The sequence below is a fragment of the Spermophilus citellus genome (assembly GCF_964194105.1).
Source record: "Spermophilus citellus genome assembly, chromosome: 19".
NCBI classification, from domain to species: Eukaryota; Metazoa; Chordata; class Mammalia; order Rodentia; family Sciuridae; genus Spermophilus; species Spermophilus citellus.
The window spans coordinates 16,488,001-16,507,905 of record NC_138201.1 but is presented as its reverse complement, the minus strand read 5'-3'; the positions used below and the strand labels follow the sequence as shown (position 1 = coordinate 16,507,905).

General features: G+C 40.4%; 1 protein-coding gene across 3 annotated transcripts in view; it reads right to left on the bottom strand.

Moving 5' to 3' along the window:
* ATG7 (autophagy related 7) overlaps positions 1–19,905 on the bottom strand; it is a 247,491-nt gene that overhangs the window by 217,386 nt on the left and 10,200 nt on the right. For 2 of the 3 annotated variants that reach the window (XM_081276205.1, XM_081276207.1), the window contains exons 2-4: positions 9,145–9,314; positions 8,506–8,560; positions 1,352–1,469 (exon numbers count right to left, since the gene is read on the bottom strand). In XM_081276205.1, the coding sequence (XP_081132331.1) occupies positions 1,352–1,469; positions 8,506–8,560; positions 9,145–9,292 (321 nt within the window). In that variant the 5' untranslated portion in view covers positions 9,293–9,314. Of the gene's footprint in view, positions 1–1,351; positions 1,470–8,505; positions 8,561–9,144; positions 9,315–15,922; positions 15,985–19,905 lie in introns of those variants that run through there. The other variant, XM_081276206.1, reaches the window with a different exon arrangement.

The window sequence follows — 19,905 nt, the reverse complement described above, 5'->3', positions numbered from 1 at the left end:
CTAAAATCCACCCTCTCTATATTTTCTCTCTCCTCTCCCATTCCCAACCTCTGGTAACCACTCTTCTATTCTCTACTCCTATGAGATCAACATTTTTAGCTTTCACATAAGATAAGAACATGCAGTGATTGTCATACTCTGCCTGGCTATATCACTTAGTTCCACCCATGTCACAGCAAATGACAGGATCTCTCTTTTTATGGCTGAATAATATTCCACTATATTTATGTACCACATTTTCTTAATCCTTTCAGCCATTGATATACACCCCAGTTGAGTCCACATCCTGGCTATTGTGAACAGTGCTACAATAAACATGGGAGTCCAGATGTCTCTTCCATATAGTCATTTCATTTACATGGGCTTTATAAGAGTATATACCCACAAGTGGGATTGCTGGAACATATGATAGTTCTATTTTCAGAGTTTTGAGGAATAGTCACACTATTTTCTATAAAGGCTGTACAAATAAACATTCCCATCAACAGGATACAAGATGACATTTATTCAATTTCATTGTCCAGTACATGGCCTTTCTGTTCCCTCTCTCTCCCCCTAGTGCCCATCCTCTACTCTATTGGTCTTAACCAAATTATGTTATGTGCAATACAAATATATGAGAATGAAACCCACAATTCCGTATGATTACAACATACCAATAAAATTTTTTTAAAAGATGACATTTTTTTTTTTACTAACACTGGTGTAAAGATCCCTCAATTAAGAGTGGTAAGGAGGATTGGGATAAACTGTCCCTCTCTTTTCTCTCTATCCCTATTTAAATTCTTTTAACTCAGCTATGAAGCAAAGGAAAGATATTCCAGGTATAGAGAACATCATGTCCCAAAAAGACAAGAGAGAAGAGAAAGCAGGTGATGGGAGTTACAGCTGATCTGCTGTGACCAAATACAGTCCAAAGAGACCAACAGTGGCCTTATAAATCAGAAGCAGATTAGCTTTAGCCCTGAAGGTGCTGGAGATTCTATATAACTAACCTCCCATGGCATTGTCATGCACAGGACGACCAAGCCTCTCTGGGGACCAAGGCACAGAGCACCTGGATGCATTCAGCCACAGGAATGTAACTTTCAGGGAGAGGCCAGGCTTCTCCAAAGTGCTCACTGGAAATCAGCAAACCTGAGTTTTCACCCTCTGGCCTATGTCCAGCTGAGAGCCAGAGTCTTCTCCCTGATCTTCTTGCCAGTACAGAAGGAGCAATTTATTTCTCTATAGAGAAATAAACAGAGACCTGCAAACATCTTCAAGTATTTATTATATACTAGTTTCTGCATCAGACCCATGTGCCCGATCAGAAACATGTTACCTGCCAGGCCCACAGAAAATGGCTAACCTCATCGGCTGCTTGTTCCAGAAGGAGCTTCTTATCCGCAGTCTTGAAAGACTCCAGTGTGTTGGTGTTGTACAGTGTCCCTACAGCAGGGCAGCAGTGTGCAGGTGTGGGAGCACTCCTAGACACAGAGAGACTAGGTTAGCAGGCACCGCAGGGACCCTGTGTGAACCAGGGGAATGGCGAGGAAACCAGTTTCGCCCAGCCGGAAAGGGAGAAGACTAAGCATGGGACCAACACCATCATTCCAGGACTGAGAAGCAGGTGCCATTCCCCAAGAAGCCTACGACAGCATGCTGCTCCTCACTACCTCCCAAACAGAAGTTCCTTTTCTATCTTTTATTCTTTCCTATATTCAATCTAAGAGGGAAAACCTTGGGTCAAGAACTGTGCCAAGTGTGAGTTCTTATTAATAGCTCTTTTCCCCACTTAAAGACTCAAGCAACCTGCCCCAGGTCATATAACTCTGGGTGGTCAAATCTAAAACCAGAACTGGTTGACTTCAAGGCACTGTGCTGCCCGGCCGCAGGGCCCTGCTCTAATCCTCTATTCCAGAAAGCCAGCTCCCATTTTCTCTGGTAATAGAGGACACATAAAATGAAACATAATATTTTAGAGCATTTGTAAGAACAATGGCCATTACACCCAAGTGGAGGACACTAAGCTCCCAGAGAGCTGTAAGCACATTTCCTCTGCTTATTCCACGATCTGGGCTCTGCACTTGGCTGCTGCTGAGCAAATCCCCAAGGGCCATCAGAGTCAGCAGACAATATGTCCTGTGCCTGGGCCACCTGTCAATCTATGGCACCACATGGTTCATGCACGCTACATTGCCCCCCAAAGACCTCAAGATCCTAAGAGAAATCAAAGTTAGGAGAAGAGATGATGAGTTGATTCTGAATACAAATTCAGACATGGACAAATCTGCTCTCTCTCCTGAGATGATTAACTTATGTTTCAGAGATTACAGATGCAAAATGAATATATGCATTTCATTAATGACCTGATATTACTGCCATTTACAACCAATGCAGAGAATGCACTGTTACTCGTTACACTAATGGTAGCTGCTTGGTGTAAATAACCAGTGTCTTTTCATTTAGAGTCTGCAAAAAAAAAAAAAAAAAAATGGGTTTGGGGAGCTGAAGGAGAAGAGCTCTAAACCTAGAGCAGGTGTGACAGGATATAAGAACTCTCTCCAACGCTGCCTGTGAGACTCAAATGCCAAGTTGGGGGAGGGAGGCAGAGAGTGATGGCTCAAAGGCTGAAGCCTTCCCTTGGGAGCTGTGAGTCAGTAAATCACAGGTTGTTTGTCACCATGCTCCTCCAATAAGGGAATATTCTTCATCCAGGTAAGATGAGGACATCAAAGATAGACTTGAGGAGAAAGAGAAATCACAGTGGGCAAGATTAGGCCTACAGGGAAGGAAAAGGAAGCAGAGCAGTTGGTAAGCTAGGCTTTTCCACCCCAGATTTAACTCTATGGAATTACTGCTGAAATGGGACCCTGGGACACAGGGAGGATGCTATGAACTAATTCGAATACAAGTACAGAAGACGAAGTTTCACTTCTTCCCAAGTGTCCAAATGTCACAGGTACATGAGGGCCATGTCAAAGCCTTGCTCTGAGAGGGGAGGAACCTATCTCCTAAGAACCCAAGCTACTGCCAGGATGGCTCCCAGGAACACCAACACTTAGGCCAGGTAATAAATGATGAGGATTGGAAAGGAGAAGCATTATTTAGGACTAAAATTCTATTGGGAAAATAAATTTAATAATAATAATAATAATAATAATAATAATAATAATAGAAGGAAAAGCCCAATACTTAGGGATGAGAAATTTTAACTCGAATAGTTCTGACACTATTTTGTAGTTTAGTTTACTATGATTCTATTTATGTCCAAACTAGGCAAATTCACCCAGACACAAAGTAGATTCTTGGTTGCCCAGCGCTGGGGTATAGGGAGGAGGCAGATGGAGAATGACTACTAGAGGTTTCTTTTTGGAGTGATGATAATGGTGACGATTGCACAGCTCTATGGGCATACTAAAAACTACTGATGTGTATACTTTAAAAGGGGAAACTTCAGGCTGGGGTTGTGGTTCAGCAGTAGAGCGCTTGCCTAGCACGTGTGAGGTCTTAGGTTCAATCCTCAGCACCACATATAAAAAATAAATAAACAAAATGAAGTTACTGCGTCCAACCACAACTAAAAAAAATATTTTAAAAAAGTGGGGGGGGGGCTTCATAGTAGGTGAACTTTCTCTCAATAAAGCTGCTAAAAGAATATGAATTAGAAATCTCCCCTACATACTAAACCCAAGAAGGAATTCTCAATGATGTACATACTAACCTGGTGCCCTTTGATGTGAAATGTCCTTCCAAGGCCCACGTGTTAAAGGCCTGGTCCTCAGGGTGCTATTAGTGGGAAGTGATGGAATCTTTAGGAGGTGGGGCCTAGTGGGAGGCTCCTAGGAGGGACATGCCCTCCTAAGGCAGTTCGGCAGTTCTCCTGGGACTCCTTGCCAGCACTGCTATAAAAGCCTGATATTGGCCCCATCCTTCTCTTGCTCTCTCATCCTGTTGAAGATGTGACCTTTCGTTCCTGCACATGCTTCTGCCATAATGTGCCACCACTTGCTTCCCTCACAAGAGGCTAAACAAATGGGTCCCCAACCCACCCCATCCCTGATCTTGGACTTTTAACTTCCAAAACTGGGAGTTAAATAAATCTTTTCTCTTCATAAAGTTTGCTGCCTCAGTTATTTTGTTGTAGTAATGCCAAGCTGACTAACAAACCTGGTAAAGTATGGATTTCACAAAGGCCTGAATTCTGGGCCTATGTGGGGACATAATGTTTTTTAAAATCTCAGTAGTATGCACCAGTTATTTCCTGGCAGCGGGTAACCAGAACAGAATAAATCCTCCAGAAGAACAGAGGTTGAGTTTTATACCTACAGAGTTCTTTACTCCACACGAACAGCTTTGTATAACTATGGGGAGCTTGGGGAATCACACCCTTGCTTCATTTTCTCCTACTTTCCCTAATAATCTCTGAGTTTTAATTTATAACATCCTTAATGGAGTCCACTGGTATCTTTCCAAAAACATCACATCCCATTTTGACAGCCTACAGTTATTTACGCAACTAGTATGCACCAACCCTATGGTAGATGCAGGCAGCACAGGAGAGGACAAGATAGACACAACCTGTGTCCTGCGCACAGGCTTTTGCACAACTACTTTTTAGTATCTTTGAGGGCAAGAGTTACGCCTTATCTTCTTCCAATCAGATCTAATTTGAGGCTTAGAAAAAAATTTTCTTTATGATTAAAGATAAAAATAAATAATCTTCAGGATAAAGAGGGCCCAGGAAAGATTTTTTTTTAACCATTTCACTTTGGTACAGAGATTGTCATCCAAAACTGACCTTTCTCTTCAACAGAAATTGATGACATACTCAATGCTTATAGCCAGGCATACCATTTTCCAGTCTTTCTGGCCAGAAAGGCACATCTCTTCTCAAAAGAATCTGAGGGGGAGTAGTAACACATGTCCCTTTCCAGCCAGGCCCTTTAAGAGACCGGCTGGGCCTCCATCTTCCACCTATTTTCACTCTGGCTCTATTTCCCATCTCCCAGTTGTTACTTGAAAGTAACAACTCAGACTTAACTAAAGCACAAAGGCAAAGCCCTTGAGGATGATGGAGCCACAAGGTGGAAGACAACCAGATGCCATCCCTGACTATTAGGTAAGCAAGAAATAAACTTTCTTTGCATTTGAGCTCTTCCATTTCTGGGTCTGGTTCAGTGGCACAACCTACTCTAAGACCATACTCTCATCTTCAAGGCATGGCACCTGATTAAAGACTGCTTGAGCAACTCACTCCATGTAATTTAAAGAACAGCATCCTGGTGCTGCTAACTGCTAACAGAGATCCTTAAGACTAGGAGCCTGGGGGAAGGGATGTAGCTCAGTCTTAAGAGCACATACTTTGCATACATGAGGCTCTGGGTTCAATCCACAGCATCCGAATAAAACAAAAACACCCAAATAAAACAAAAAAAAAAAATTTTTTGTTTTGTTTTGTTTTTAAGACTAGGAGCCCAGAGTCAAAGGGGTTTATCTGGTGCTATGCAAACATGAGACACCTTTGGCTTCAACAGTTAAGAACCAGGGCTGTTCGCTCTCAACTGTTTCTCCTCCTCTCTGAATGCCCAGTGCCTAGTGCACACAATATAATCAAGACACAGAGGAAGCAATCAATGAGTATTCCTGAAATAATGATCACCTCTCCACATTTATTAGTCACTGAGCACACTACAATGCAAATATCTGTCCTCTCCTCCTCTCTCCCCATCTCTCTCATACTGCAGTGGAGCCCTAGAGTCCTAAGTCTTTGCATTTCTAATACCCACAATCCTGCAAATTGTAGACATTCAGTTTGATTAATAAATTCATAAAGATTCCCCCCACAAACCCATGCAGATATATGATGATAAAAACAAAGAAAGTAGCAATAACAGATAACTTGGACACAGATATCTCCTACCTTCTGAGGAAAGTCCTAAATGCTTTTATTAAAATTCCTAATCATGCTACAAAAGAGACTCAGAAAAACACAGACGTTTAATAGTAGTGGGAACACTAGAAGCCCAGAGAAAAAAAAAAGCTAAAAACAAAACAAAACAAATAAACAAAAACACAAGACTTATTTGAGGTAGCACACTTAATTAGCCATAAGTCCCAGGTCTTCAAACTTCAAATTCAGGGCTATTTTCACAGCACAGGGGCCATGTTTTCCTCCTGCTCACCTCCCCAGTGTCTGCCACAGTGATTCACACACTGGTGGTACTGAATGGGTAAAGGAAAATGTATCACCAGCGTAATCAAGCAATTTGTGTGACAGTCATAGCTGCAGGATCACAGAGTTTCTTTGACCAAAATGGATTACTCAAGATTTGTATGCTTGGATTTTGTAACAAATCCAAGATCAAATTTAACTTCCTTGAGCTGCTTTTTTCTTACTAATGTCTCAAAGAATAAAAGTTTTAATGCTTATACATTTTCAGTCTTTTCATTGTTATATTGCAGTTGCCCCCAAAGTTGATCAGTCTTGCCAAAACACCAAGAGAGCTTACTAGTTTTGAGAAGTAATCACCAGAAATTTGATGGATCAAGAAAGTTCCAAAGGAGAAAAGAAAGGCCAAGACACACTTCATAAATGTATAAAGCCGGGCTGGGGATGTGGCTCAAGCGGTAGCGCGCCCGTCTGGCATGCAGCGCGGCCCGGGTTCGATCCTCAGCACCACATACAAACAAAGATGTTGTGTCCGCCGATAACTAAAAATATAAATATTAAAATTCTCTCTCTCTCTCTCTCTCCCCTCACTCTCTCTTTAAAAAAAAAAAAATGTATAAAGCCTAACACTATTTGGGGTTTATGTTATACTTTTTCTTTTTTTAAAAAATTTTTGTGTCAATTTTATTGAGGTACAATTCAATTAATATACAGTAAGATTTGCCAATTTTTTTTGTGTGTATTTGGTGCTGGGGATTGAATCCAGGGCCTTGGGCATGCAAGGAAAGCTTTCTACCAACTGAGCTATAGCCTCAGCCCTGTGTTATGCTTTTAATTTTGCAATCTGATGGAGATAAAAGAATAAAATGTATTGATTTTTTTGAGAAATAAAACAAAGAATTCTAGAGACACTTTATTTGCAATAGCCTAACCACTGACTATACTACTGCCACTTGGAGAAACCATGTGACTTTACAAAGACTTCTGCTCTCCCCAAAATTCCTCATCTTGACCCTGCTGAGGTAGCAGACAGTGGAAGTGGATCTCACCAGAGCCTTTACTTCTTTAATCTTCCATAATCTTAAAGCCCCTCAACATGGTTATGCGTCTAACTGCAACCCTCCCCCCATTCTAATTTTTTGTGTAAACTTTAGTTTGAGAAAATGAATTCACAAGGACCACAAATGCTTTCATCCACAAACCTAAGGACCCTTGTACTGAACTCTGACCTCTGGACTTCTGACATTGTTGATCTTCTTCTCCTTCATCAAAGCCCTTCCTCCTTTAGTTTATATAGGACTTTTCATTTTTCAGACTATCCTATGACAATCCATTTCCCAGTTTTGCATCCTCTAAATCAGGGCCACTCACTGCTCAGACCCTCTGTTCTTCTCATCCACTGCTCTCTTTCCTGCATATGGCCTCATGGCTTTTTCTGCATGGATGACCACCACACCAACTACTCACCCCTCTCTTGGACTCAGTCCATCCTGACATTTCTGGGGGACACTGTCACTCAAACTCAACATGTTCTAAGCCAAAACTGCTACAATTCAGAAATACGCTTCTGAATACATTTTAGTTTTCCCCTCACCGGCCCCCCCCAAGTCCTGGGGATGGAACCCAGGGCCTTGTACATGCTACACAAGTGCTCTCTCACTGAGAGCAACACAAGTGCTCTGTCACTGTGCTTTCTAAATTTAGCTAGCTGTGACTTTTTGACCCATTTTATCTTTTGACCCACAGTCTCTTCATCTGAAAAAGTGAAAAATCACACTTGGCAGATCTGAAAGGATTAAGTTTATAGAAATGCCTAGCCAGTTAAGTGTTCAGTATATGCCTCTCTTCTCTCCAGCAACTCCCCTAGTTGCCAAGTGGATTTAAAAAAAGAAATATATCTGTCATATCCTTTGAACATTCCCATAATGTCTTGTGCAGTGGCTCCTATACCAATCTGGCTTAATAAACATTCATTGATCAATGCATACGCTACTAAAGGAGTATGTCAAGAGAATAAAGAATGATAAAATATAAGCTACAATCAAAATCAGGAGAGAAGCTCGCTAAGTCTCAATCTAGATGGTAGCTGGTTCCTACAAGGCTCTGAAAAATATTCATTTTTTTTCTGCTGAAAAAATGAACCATTGACACCTAAAAAAAAATATTTAAAAATGAACCAGAAAGTCCTAAGCATCTAGCACTTATCTTAACAGGAGGCACAAGGGAACCTGAGGCCCTGGCTCTGCTCCCCAGACCCTCTCCAGCTTCTCCTGTGGTCCACCTCTGAGGGAGGTGAGAATGCTCACTCCTTTCCAAGAACAGTTCTTTAGATTGTGAAAATAAATACTCACATGTCGAAAGCACTGAACTCCAATGTTAAGCGAGCTGGCAGTCCCGCAGAATCACCTGAACAGAAGAATGATTGCATCTTCAATAACAAGTCAGAAACAGTAGCATTCATAACAAAAATATTTGCAATCGTTTTGTTCTCTTTGTTGATGGAGCTCCAAGGGCACCATCCAATCCCTGCTTATCTGTGACACACAGATAATGTCTGTATGGATAATGGCAGAACGTGACAGGGATTTTGTGAGGGATTTACCAAAATTATAAGAAGGACTCCTGGGGAGAAAAATATTTTGGATCTCTTCTTTCCGTAAAACTAATTAATCAGTATTCAGATTAATAACTTGCATTTTACTATTCAATTTCTTTTCCCCAGAACAAGAGAAAAGAAAAAGGAACGTGGGTCGAAAGTCAGAAAGGAAAAAAGAAAGTGAAGAGCACTGAATATAAAAGAAATGGGAGTTCCTTTCTAAAGGAAAGCTGAGGGCTGGGGTGTAGCTCAGTGGTCGAGTGCATGTGTAGCATGTGCAAGGCCTAGGTCCACAAAAATAATAAATAAATAGATAAATAAGTAATCTGGTACTATACTAGAGGACAGAGAGGATCCAGAAGATGATAGGAGAGGCAGTTTATTACGACCTTACCATTGTAATAATAACCCTTAATGTCCTTGGGGGCTTCATCTAGTCGATATTCATTCAACTTCTTCTGGGTCAACTCGTGCCAAAAGCCAACGTCTAAGGCACTGCTGAAGGGGGCAAACTGCAATTTGAAGAGTCCAGGATCCCCCATAGCTGCTGCTCTTAATTGGTGCCTATTAAGAAACACAATAGAATACAGTGAAATAACATTCCAAAACAAAACCCATAAGAAAAAAAAAAAAAAAACATTTGTAATAAAGCTTAATTCAAACAAACAAAAAGGAGAGGTACATGAACCATCTTACAACTTGACTTTTTAAAAACTTTGGTAAAACACATTCAACATGTCATCTGCCCTTTTAACCATTTTGAAGTTTCAATTTGGTAGCATGAAGTATATTCAGATGCAAAACCAAACTCCAGAATCTCTCCACCTTGCAAAAGTGGAACTCTGTACCCTTTACACAATTTCATTTTCCCAGGCCGACACCCACCAATCTTTTTTCTGTCCCTATGAGTTTGATGATCTTAAATACCCACATGTAACTGGAACATACCAGGTTTGTGTTTTTATGACTGTCTTATTTTACTGAACACAGAACCTTGAAAACTATCATAGTGGGGAAGTGCTGGAGAGCCAAATTGTATTGTTACATTGTATGCATGTGCTAAAAATGTAACAAATCCCAAAGTTCTGTATACTTAGAATGTACCAATAAAACAAAATAACATGGAGGGTGGGGTGGAGTAAACTATCCTAATTTCCTGTGTTGTCAAGTTTGGTCTCCTCATGACATGACTTTCCAAAATAACCCTTTCTGATCTTAATTTTATTTTTGCAGTGCAAAGGATGGGCCCCAGGCCTCACACATGTCAGCCAGGTGCTCTACCACTGGGCTACAAATCCAGTCCTTGGTCTTAACTTTGGTGCCTCTTCCTTTCACGTCAGTCAGTCTGAGTGATGATGCACTAGTGTTTACTCCTTCTTCTACATGGTTAAGATCTCAGAAGTTACTGGCATGGTGGCGTGCACCTGTTATCCCAGCAATTCAGGAGGCTAAGGCAGCAGGACGGTGAGTTCAAAGCCAGCCTCAGCAAAAATGAGGCATTAAACAATTAGTGCAAAATAGGGCTGGAGATGTGGCTAAGTGGTTTAAGTGTCCCTGAGTTTAATCTCCCAATTACCTCCACTAAAAAAAAATAGATCTCAGAAATCATCACCATCCATGTGGTCCTAAGAAACTCTACAAGTACAAAATCCAAAGTTCAGCCAGTTAGAAACACAACAATTCAACTGCTGAAATTCTGTCTGAGTACTGCATTGTCCTCCCCAGCCGAGGAGAATACAAGGCAATTTTCTCGTTACTTCCTATGCCTTTAATTTCTTTGAAATTTCATGTTTGCTCCCTTACATGCATGGCAACTTTGCATTTTACACTATGGTATAGATTTGAAAACTTCATCCCCCCCCAAATCATCAAATAAATTTGACCATCCTGGCAATTGGGCATGTGTACTTTGCACACTCAGGAAACACACACTGTATTATGAGAAGCTCAAAACAAGAGGATCCTGGCAGTCTAATGAGATCAGCATAAGCATTATTTCATTCAGGGTGTTTCTGACTGTATGTGAGAATACTTTTCAATTACCATAACACAAAACCATATCTTAATGCTCTCTGTACCAAAGGAAAAAAAATGAAAATAACTCAGCAACAGTCCTGTTTGCCAAAGAGATTTGTGTCTATGCCCTAGATATGAGTATTTTCAGTGGACTTGTTCAAATCTCTTGAATTAGACTTATCTACCTTCACGTACTATGCTGGGGATGGAACCCAGAGACTCAGAAATGCTAAGCAGTGCTCTACCACTTAGCCACATCCCCAAGCTAAATCAATCAAAGTTAAATCAATTTTTTGGTAACCAACAACGGGTTTGGACAATTAATTTAACTTTGCTAATTCCCTTTGAGTTAATTCCAATATCAGGCTATAAGATTTCATTATTTTTCAGGGTCTTCTGTCTGAGAGTACATTAATTCCTAATTTTTCACTTAGCTATACAGTTATACATGTATATTAGGTTTTATGTGCCAGAGATGATAGCTCCACTTTTAAATAGCCTTTGTGAATTGCAGAAAAAGGAAGAAGTACTATATATGCTTTACAGGCTGGAAAACTAAAATTTTCTAACATCACTTACATCTGAAAATGTTTTATTTAAAATCTGTTTTGAATTAATCACTTTCTATAGACTGATCTTTATGTGGACAAAATTTAAACAAGAAAAAACTTACAACTTTGAAAATTAATTAGCCATTGTTTTTCTTTAATAGTAGGTCAGGCAATGTCATAATGAATGTTCAAAACTAATTCCTTTATATTCAAGCAAAAATATATTTTCCAACTTTTAAAATGGCATGAAGGTTTGGGGGTGTAGTCCAGTGGAAGAACATAAGCTTAGCACACAAGGCCCTGAGTTTGAAGCTCAGCGCACATACAAAATAAAAAAAAAAATTTAAAAAGCAATAAAAATATCAGTCTGATTCTGTCAATAATCATCAACTACTGTGGAAAACCTAATCAATCAACTACCCATCATGCCTTTCTAGGACTGTGTTGCTTGCATTTAAGCAGAATCCTGAGGTAATTATAAAGAATAAAATGTAGGTTTTCTTAGACTTCTAAGTTAGTGAGGACCTTAATATCTTTTGATATATTTTTGAAGATACATTTTAGATGATAACTAAGAGACTTAAAATAGATTTTATCATGCTTCTTCAAGGCTAGCCCATGTCCAACAAAATAGTTATATTTTATCCAAAATGTAAAATATAGCATTCAGTATTCTTTATGCAATTCATAATAAAGGCTCTAGTTTGAGGAGGTAAGAACGTGTCTTGACTGTGATCTGAGGCATAATTTAGTAGGAATTATCCAATATGTGGCATGTTAGCTAAAAAATGGTATTTGCTTTGTTAATAAGCATGGTCAAAGGGCATGAGTCCTGGTTTCTGCCATCTTGTTAGGAAAGAGGTCATAAGAGTGCCATAATAAATGTTCAGTAAATTCATCAAACTCACAATGTCAGTAAATAGATGAAATCTTATTAGTAAGTTTATTTGTTTTAAAACTATATGTATAAAATAAAAAATTTCCATGCTAGTGGTCTCTGTAAAACTCTATGGCTTTGTTACTATAATAGTTATCCTCCAATAAAACTACCAAATATTAAAAAGACAGTTCATATCCAGAGAGGTTTTGCCAAAGTTTTGTGACAAGATTATCATACAGCTTTCAGCCCAGCATGGAGGTACATGCCTGTAATCGCAGTGACTCAGGAGACTGAGGCAGAGCAATACAAAGTTTGAGACCAGCCTCAGCAACTTGTCGAGACCCAGTCTTAAAAAATAAAAAGGGGGCTGGGGATGTGGCTCAAGCGGTAGTGCGCTTGCCTGGCATGCGCGCGGCGCTGGGTTCAATCCTCAGTACCACATACAAATGAAGATGTTGTGTCTGCCAAAAACTAAAAAATAAATATTAAAAAATTCTCTCTCTCTCTAAAAAACTAAATTAAAAAAATTAAAAAATAAAAATAAAAAGGGCTGGGGATGTAATTCAGTGGTAGAGTACCCTTGGGTTCAATTCCCCAGTACTAAAAAATAGACAGATAGCAGATAGATCCATCATTCAGTTTTCCAACTTTATTGGATTTTAGAATCAACGATGAGGAGCTTTGATGTAACTATATAATAAAATGCAACACTAGTGCTTTACATAAAAAGTCAAGATGGTTATATGAGTTTGGGGCAGGACCACAAGAGAGGCTCTGTGAAGGAGTTAAGACTAAGAGAAGGTTGAAAAGAATGGTAAGGACAAGGACAGTGGGTAGAGAGTGGAAGGGACAAGATGATCAGAGGAACTATCCTGGTACAAAGGGGAACAGGAGTGTTTGTCCTGAGTGGAGGGTTTGTTCTGAGCAAGAGCAGCACTCACAAAGCTGAATGGGTCACATGAGTGACCGACCACACAGGGAGAAGCTGCATATGTGAGGCTGAAGAATTCTGCAAGGGAAGACAGTGGCAGTTCTGTATGAGACTATAATACAATTCAGCAGTAGCAAAGAGGCTCTGAAGGAAGCAGAGAGGGAAATCAGGAAAAGAGTTCAAGAACCTATAAGGATCCAGATTAGAGCAGAAGTGAGACTGTGAAGGAGGGGCTTGTCCTTGGGGATGCAGAAAACAAAAGGTGACCAAATTTAGCATCCTGGTGGATTCAAGAAATGATGGAGAGGAAAAGGCCCTTGAGGGTATCAAGATTCCAATGGATATAAGAATGAAGCCCAGTGAAAGAAAGGACACTTGAAGGGCAGGGCCAGGCTCAGAAGGAAAGGAATAACAACACATGAAGGAATTTTCAGCCACATACAATGGCAGGGCAACTTGAAGCTGATCCAAGGAAACCGAGGTGAGCTTGGGAAGGTGGGTCCTGAGATACTAGGATGGATGCTGAGATAACAACTAAGGTGGGTAAGAAACACCAGCTCCTAGGAAGAAAAGCCCAGACCAACTAAGTCCTACAGAAAGTCCACAGTCAGGAAGTAAGAAACAGAACCAGTAAAACAAATAGGGACAGCAGCAGCAGCTGATAGGCCAGAAAGGTCCATCTACGTATCAGCCCAAAGCAATAAAAAAACTTTAAAGATAATAATGATGAAAAGATGCTAGAAGTCAAAGAAAATGTCCAGTTAATGCCACTGGATTTTAATGTTTAAAAGGAGCTCAGTGGTGGTTCTACAAAGTGCAATTTGATAGAAAATTGCTTAAAAAAGAACAGATTGTAAAGGCAGGATCACAGCAGGGAAGTGACTATGTCCCAAGCAAGTCCCAGGGGGACAGGTTAGTTTGCTGCTGGATTCCTCCTAGGCAGCTGTTCTCCCACAGGCTCAATTTTGTTTTGTACATTTAAAAATATGCTTTGGCAACCGAAGTCCGATTGTGGATAAATGAAAAATTTGTAAATTTGGGGGCTTACTAAACTCAGAAAAACAAAAAGAAAACAAGAGATGGTAGTAATCATGATGAAATATTTTCTATAGCATTGATAAGCCTTATTGATCACAAAGGTAGCCATCATTGTCCCTAAAATTCTCTGCTTTCCAATACTGTTTATGGCATCAGGCACCAGACAATGTCTGGCCACGGGCTTTCAAGCCCACCTTGAGGGACTCTTAATAATGAGGATGCTTGGACCTGCCACTCTTCCTATTGAAGGGAGAAGGGACAGAGAAGGAATAGGAGCTTACCAGTCTCACCAGTGCCCCAGGAGATGCTGGTTTATGTCTGGTGCTCCCTTGATGCCCCCAAGTCATTGTCATTCCCATTTTTGCAAGCCTCACCTCTAAACTAATCAAATGTACTTAAAAGCACCCTCATCCCACAATAATTTTTTTTTGTCTTTTGATTGTTTTAAATGGATTTCTTCAACTTTGCACACTCAGAACCCTCATTTCCTTTTTCCAGACCACTTCTATTTCACTGGTTCCCTGAAGAGCTTGTGCACTGTGACTCCAGCACCTAGTGAGCACCTGGAATCCGCAGCCCACACTTGGAGGAATAGTGTCACAGCTTCCTGCTTTGTTTCCTGGGCCTCAACTCTCTCCCTTTCCTCTCCCTCTCCACAATGCAGCCAGTTTTCTTTCTACTGTCAGTTTCTGCAGGGTTCCATGATCAAGTCCTTTCTTTCCTCAGTCTACAAGCATTCTCCAAGGCCAAATCATGCATTTTCTTTTTTTTTTTTAAGATTTTTTAAAAGATGGACACAATATCTTTATTTATTTTATTTATTTTTTATGTGGTGCTAAGGATCAAACCCAGTACTTCTCAAGTGTGAGGCAAGCGCTCTACCACTGAGCTATAACCCCAATCCCACAAATCATGCATTTTCAACAACAATTTCTAACTATATGCCAATGAATCTCAGGCCTGTATTTCTAGTTCTGACCTCCAAACATACATGTGTTTTTTACAGCCAGGACTTGGATCTCTCAGACATCTCAAAGTCAAGAGATCCAAAACTGACTGCATCTTTTCACAAAATTCTGTCCCTTTTCCTGTGTTTCAGAGTTTACTTAAAAGTATTACTGTATCCAAGGGAGAAACCTCTTGGTCAGTCTCAGTTTTCTTCTTTCTCACCTGCAAATAAAATAGTAATTCCTACAGGCTCAATCTTTAATAATCCTCAGGAATGAGATGAAGTTTAACAGTTTCTGACCATAGGCTAGGTCCCAGAACAGAATTCAGTTCTCCCAGAAGCCCCAAGAAATGATAGCTCCAATGTCGTAGAAGAAATGGAAACTTTCAATGTCATAGAGGAAGAAACTGAGGCTCAGAGACAAAGAAACATCACCGAGATTCTACAGCTAGGAAATTGGGAGAAATAGGATTCAAACTCCAGGGCTATTCAACACTCATATTCCTCCTGCAACTTCACACATCCCATATGGTCTGCTTCCTTCTCTCCATTCCCCTGCCACATGCCTGGCTATATCATTACACACTCAGAGAATTCAGGAACATGCTCACAGATCACTGTCTTTAGTCCCTGTATTCACTACACAAGAAGGCATACTGCCATCAGGAATGATGTACAGCTCACTCCTGCATTTAAACAAATGAACAGACCCCTCCTGGTCTTACTACACAGAGTACAGGGTGCCACAGCCCTATCTGCTTGTTTCCTGAACTTATGCCTTGGTGGATGTTCCCAGGAAATCCTTACCCTCTCTATCAGGAGAATCCTTCATCCTCCTCCTGGTCAAGGTCCTTTATGAATCCATCATTAACACTCCCAGCCTGTGGGTATCAATGGTTCACAGTAACAGATCAAAGCTTTCATCATAACATTTACCACCTTGAATTACATTTGCTTTCTGATAAAACATTTTTGAAACCTTTCAAAATAATGGTAGTAGTAATAACTGTTCTTATTGCATGCTTACTCTGTACCAAGCACTAGGTTAAACATTTTACATACATATCATTCTCGTGACCATCTTTAAGTGCTACTTTACAGAAGAGAAAAGTAAGGCATTGAGAGGTCAAGTAACTCGTTCAAAGTCACACATTCAGGAAGTGGTAGGGCTGAGATTATAAGCCAAGCCCCTGACTTCAAAGTCACTGCTCTCATCTCTAAACTATATTTCTCAGAAGGAAGAAAACTCTTTTCAGAACCTTTATATTGCGCCATCAGCCCTAGTTATGCTTAAAAAAAAAAAAACAGTTTTAAAATCATTTGCATGCCAATCTTCTTTCCAAAAGAATTATTTATGCATAACTGTTCTAGATCCAAACATTACCTAAAGTAAGGCTGGCCTGTATGACCCTGGATAGGGTAGGTGAGACTCTGGCCTTTGCTTAGCTTGGAAAGCTCAAAGATTATTTCTATCATATTTCCACACTGACATATCAGGGAACGACACTGACATAGGCATCAACGTAAGTGTGCTTCAATTTTATTTCAAACAATTTCCATTACATTCAGGATGCAAACCCAAGAGTCATGCAAGATGGGATTGTGTCACAACCAATTAAAGAGGACAGGCTTTAATGAGGATTCTATACTGTAATGAATGAGAATCCCAGCAGTGCCTGACACCCAACAGTAGCCAAAAACTTCAGACAAGATTAAGCTGAACCAGCAGAGTGAGTGATCATGTAATTCAAACCCCTTGGGGCTAGGTCCACCACCCAAATTTCAGACTTTTATAAAAATAAAACTGAGTCACACTCAGCAACCTACTTGAGCAGAAAGTCAGAAAATGTGCTTTTATGAGCAATTATCAAAGTTTCTGTTTCAATGGACCTAACCTTTTATTATTAGTGCAGTTCTTTAATGTCAAATTCTTACAAGAAGTGTATGAGTGTGGCCTCCTATGAAAGAAGCAAGGGGGTCAAAATTCTGGATGGTGGAGAGATTTCCTGTACTATATGCCCTTTGTGCTTTTCGGTGTTTGTATTGTGTATAAAGAACAACAGTACACACATAAGTAAAATAATTTTTAAAAACTGTCTTAACCCTCTGGCACAGATAACAAGACTTAATACAGCCTGCTCAACTGCTTTGATCCCAGTAAATAACACCTGGGAGATCCTTGATATAAGAATCATGTCTTATTCATCTTTCTTCAGATTAAGCACAGTGACTAGGATATATTAGTTGCTCAGTGTCGACATGAAATACTTCTCTTCCCCTACAAAAGGCCAGTAGGTAAATACTATATAGTAAGGCAGATTTCAGCAGAGTTTAAAAATTACTAATAGTTTGAGTTGTCCAAATAGGAAACAGATTGATCAGAGAGATCATGAATTTTCCATTAGTGGAAGCATTCGAGCACGGATTAGATAGATGATGGCTGGCCAAGTAATATTGTATTAAGGATTACAGTACCAGGCAATCAGATGAGACCAGAGGTTGGCAAGTTTTCCCAAAAAAAGGGCCAGATAGCAAACATTTTAAGAACTTCAGGCTACAAACAGTTTTTTTTCATACATACTTCTTCTACTTTCTTTCTTTTTTTTTTTTTTTAAACAAGGTTTGAAAAAGGTAAAAACCATTCTTAGCTCATAGACAGCACACAAAGAAAGGCTCAGGCAGGATCTGCTCCTCAGGCTGCAGATTGTCTACCCCTGGATTGAATGATCTTCCAAACTGGTTATTTTTGATGCTTTGAAGGTGCTAATACTGCATTTTGATTTTAGGAAGACTGAAATTTTGGGCAGGATGTTTTACAGGGTAGAAGAAATTAGCAAGAGCTGCTAAGGGTGAAGCAGACTACAAAGCTGGATTCAAATACCACATAAGCTGGTCTATGATTATGCACCTTGTGATGTGGCAAGTACTTCTTCATGGACTGGTTAGTCTAGTCTACACAGAGCACTCTCACACATGCCTTGGTGTCATTAGGCCAAGGAAAATCTTGCCTGATGTTTCATGAAACTCATAACAAGCCACAAAGACTGCAATAGCAGCATCCCACATCCTGAGCGAGCATACTGCTACGCCTCCAATGGCTTCCTCCATACTTTCCCCTGGATACTGCTACTGTCTTCCACCTTTTGTGGTCTCCCCCAATGATACTGCCACTCTGCACCTCTCACTTGATGCTCAGAAAATGCCAAGCTACCCAGTGCTCCTCTAGCACCTGTCCTCCTTCCCTTGCAGTGCTGGGCCCACTCCTTCCTCTCCGAGAAGTATCCCTCACCCTGACCCTGTGACTAGCTGGCATCTCAGAGCTCTGGACAGCCTTCACCAGCTCCTCCCACCATCTTCACTCTTCTCCTACTTTTCCCTTGGCAGTGACAGGATACCAGCTCTGGCTCCGAGATTCCTCTGCTTTTGGTACTATTTCACAACTCTCTGCTTCCCCATCTGTTTCCATGAACTGGATCATAAATTCCAAAATTACAGATCCTGACTCACATTCCCCTCAACACCCCTAATCTTTTGCAGAATGGCTTGCAAATGTTCTAAGATGCATTCTAGAAACCTTTTCTGAGTGTCTTCCCCAAAGAAGAGAAAGAAATAAGCCCAACTTCCATAACTGGCAGGACAAACTTCAGAAACTCACTGTTGTGAAATTTGGAGAATAAAGTAAAAAACCCTGAAGGACAAATGGAGATGGGCCAGCCAACCCAGAAGGACTCTAAACCTATTGTTGTTTTTTTAGGACTAGATCTTAGAGGATCTCAGATCTTAGAGGACTGAAAATGGATGTACAAAGCAATTTAAATAAAACCTCGCTCCAACACATACAAAAATAAATCTCTCTGAAAGTGCTCCCATGGCTGTGAGTTAAGAGCCTATCTTCACAGTTGCAGAGCAGCTCTCTACAAAAAAATCATCAAGAATCTGGGGGTGTGGCTCAGTGACAGAGCCCCACCTAGCATGCCTGATGCTCTGATTTTGATTCCCAACACAGAAGAAGGAAAAGGAGAAGAAGAAGGAGAAAGGTAGGCAGGGTCATCAATTTAAAAGGAGAAAAAAAGTGACATTACTGACAAAATCTGCTAATTAAGACACCATCTAGGGCTAAAGGTGTAGCTCAGTGGCAGACCACATGCTAGCATGTGTGAGACCCTGGGTTCCTGCAACAACAATGAAACACCACCTTCATGAAGGGATTAAGGTTAACATCAGCAGTAAAGGGAAAAATAAACATTGTGTGCTGACCTAAAATGACAAAAAGAACACAGCATCAAATCTGGGTCTCACCAGGAGCAAACATCAGACAAATGCAACCTGAAAACCATTCTACAAAATTACTGGGACTGGTTATTAAGCTTCAAAAGTCTTAAGATCTTAGAAGTCAAGACAAGACATAAGACATGACAGCTTGGGGACGATCCTGGGATGAAGCCAGCCTCAAGGGGTATTTTTGGGATAAAATCTGAATAGAGTCTCTGGGAGAGGGGAAAATGGAACACCTTATTCTTCTTCTTCTAGGTTTGCAAAGTAAAATATTAATGCCAGGTACAGTGGTGCACATCTGTAATCTTGATGACTTGGGAAGCTAAGGCAGATGGATTGCAAGTTTGATGTCAGCCTCAGCAATGCAGGGAGACCCTATCTCAAAATAATATATATATGAAGCTGTGGATGTAGCTCAGTGCTTAAATACCTCTGGGTTCAGGTCCTAGTGCCAAAAAAAAAAGAAAAGAAAAAAAGTTAAAAAGAAAAAGAGCTGGAGGAATAGGTCAGTGGAA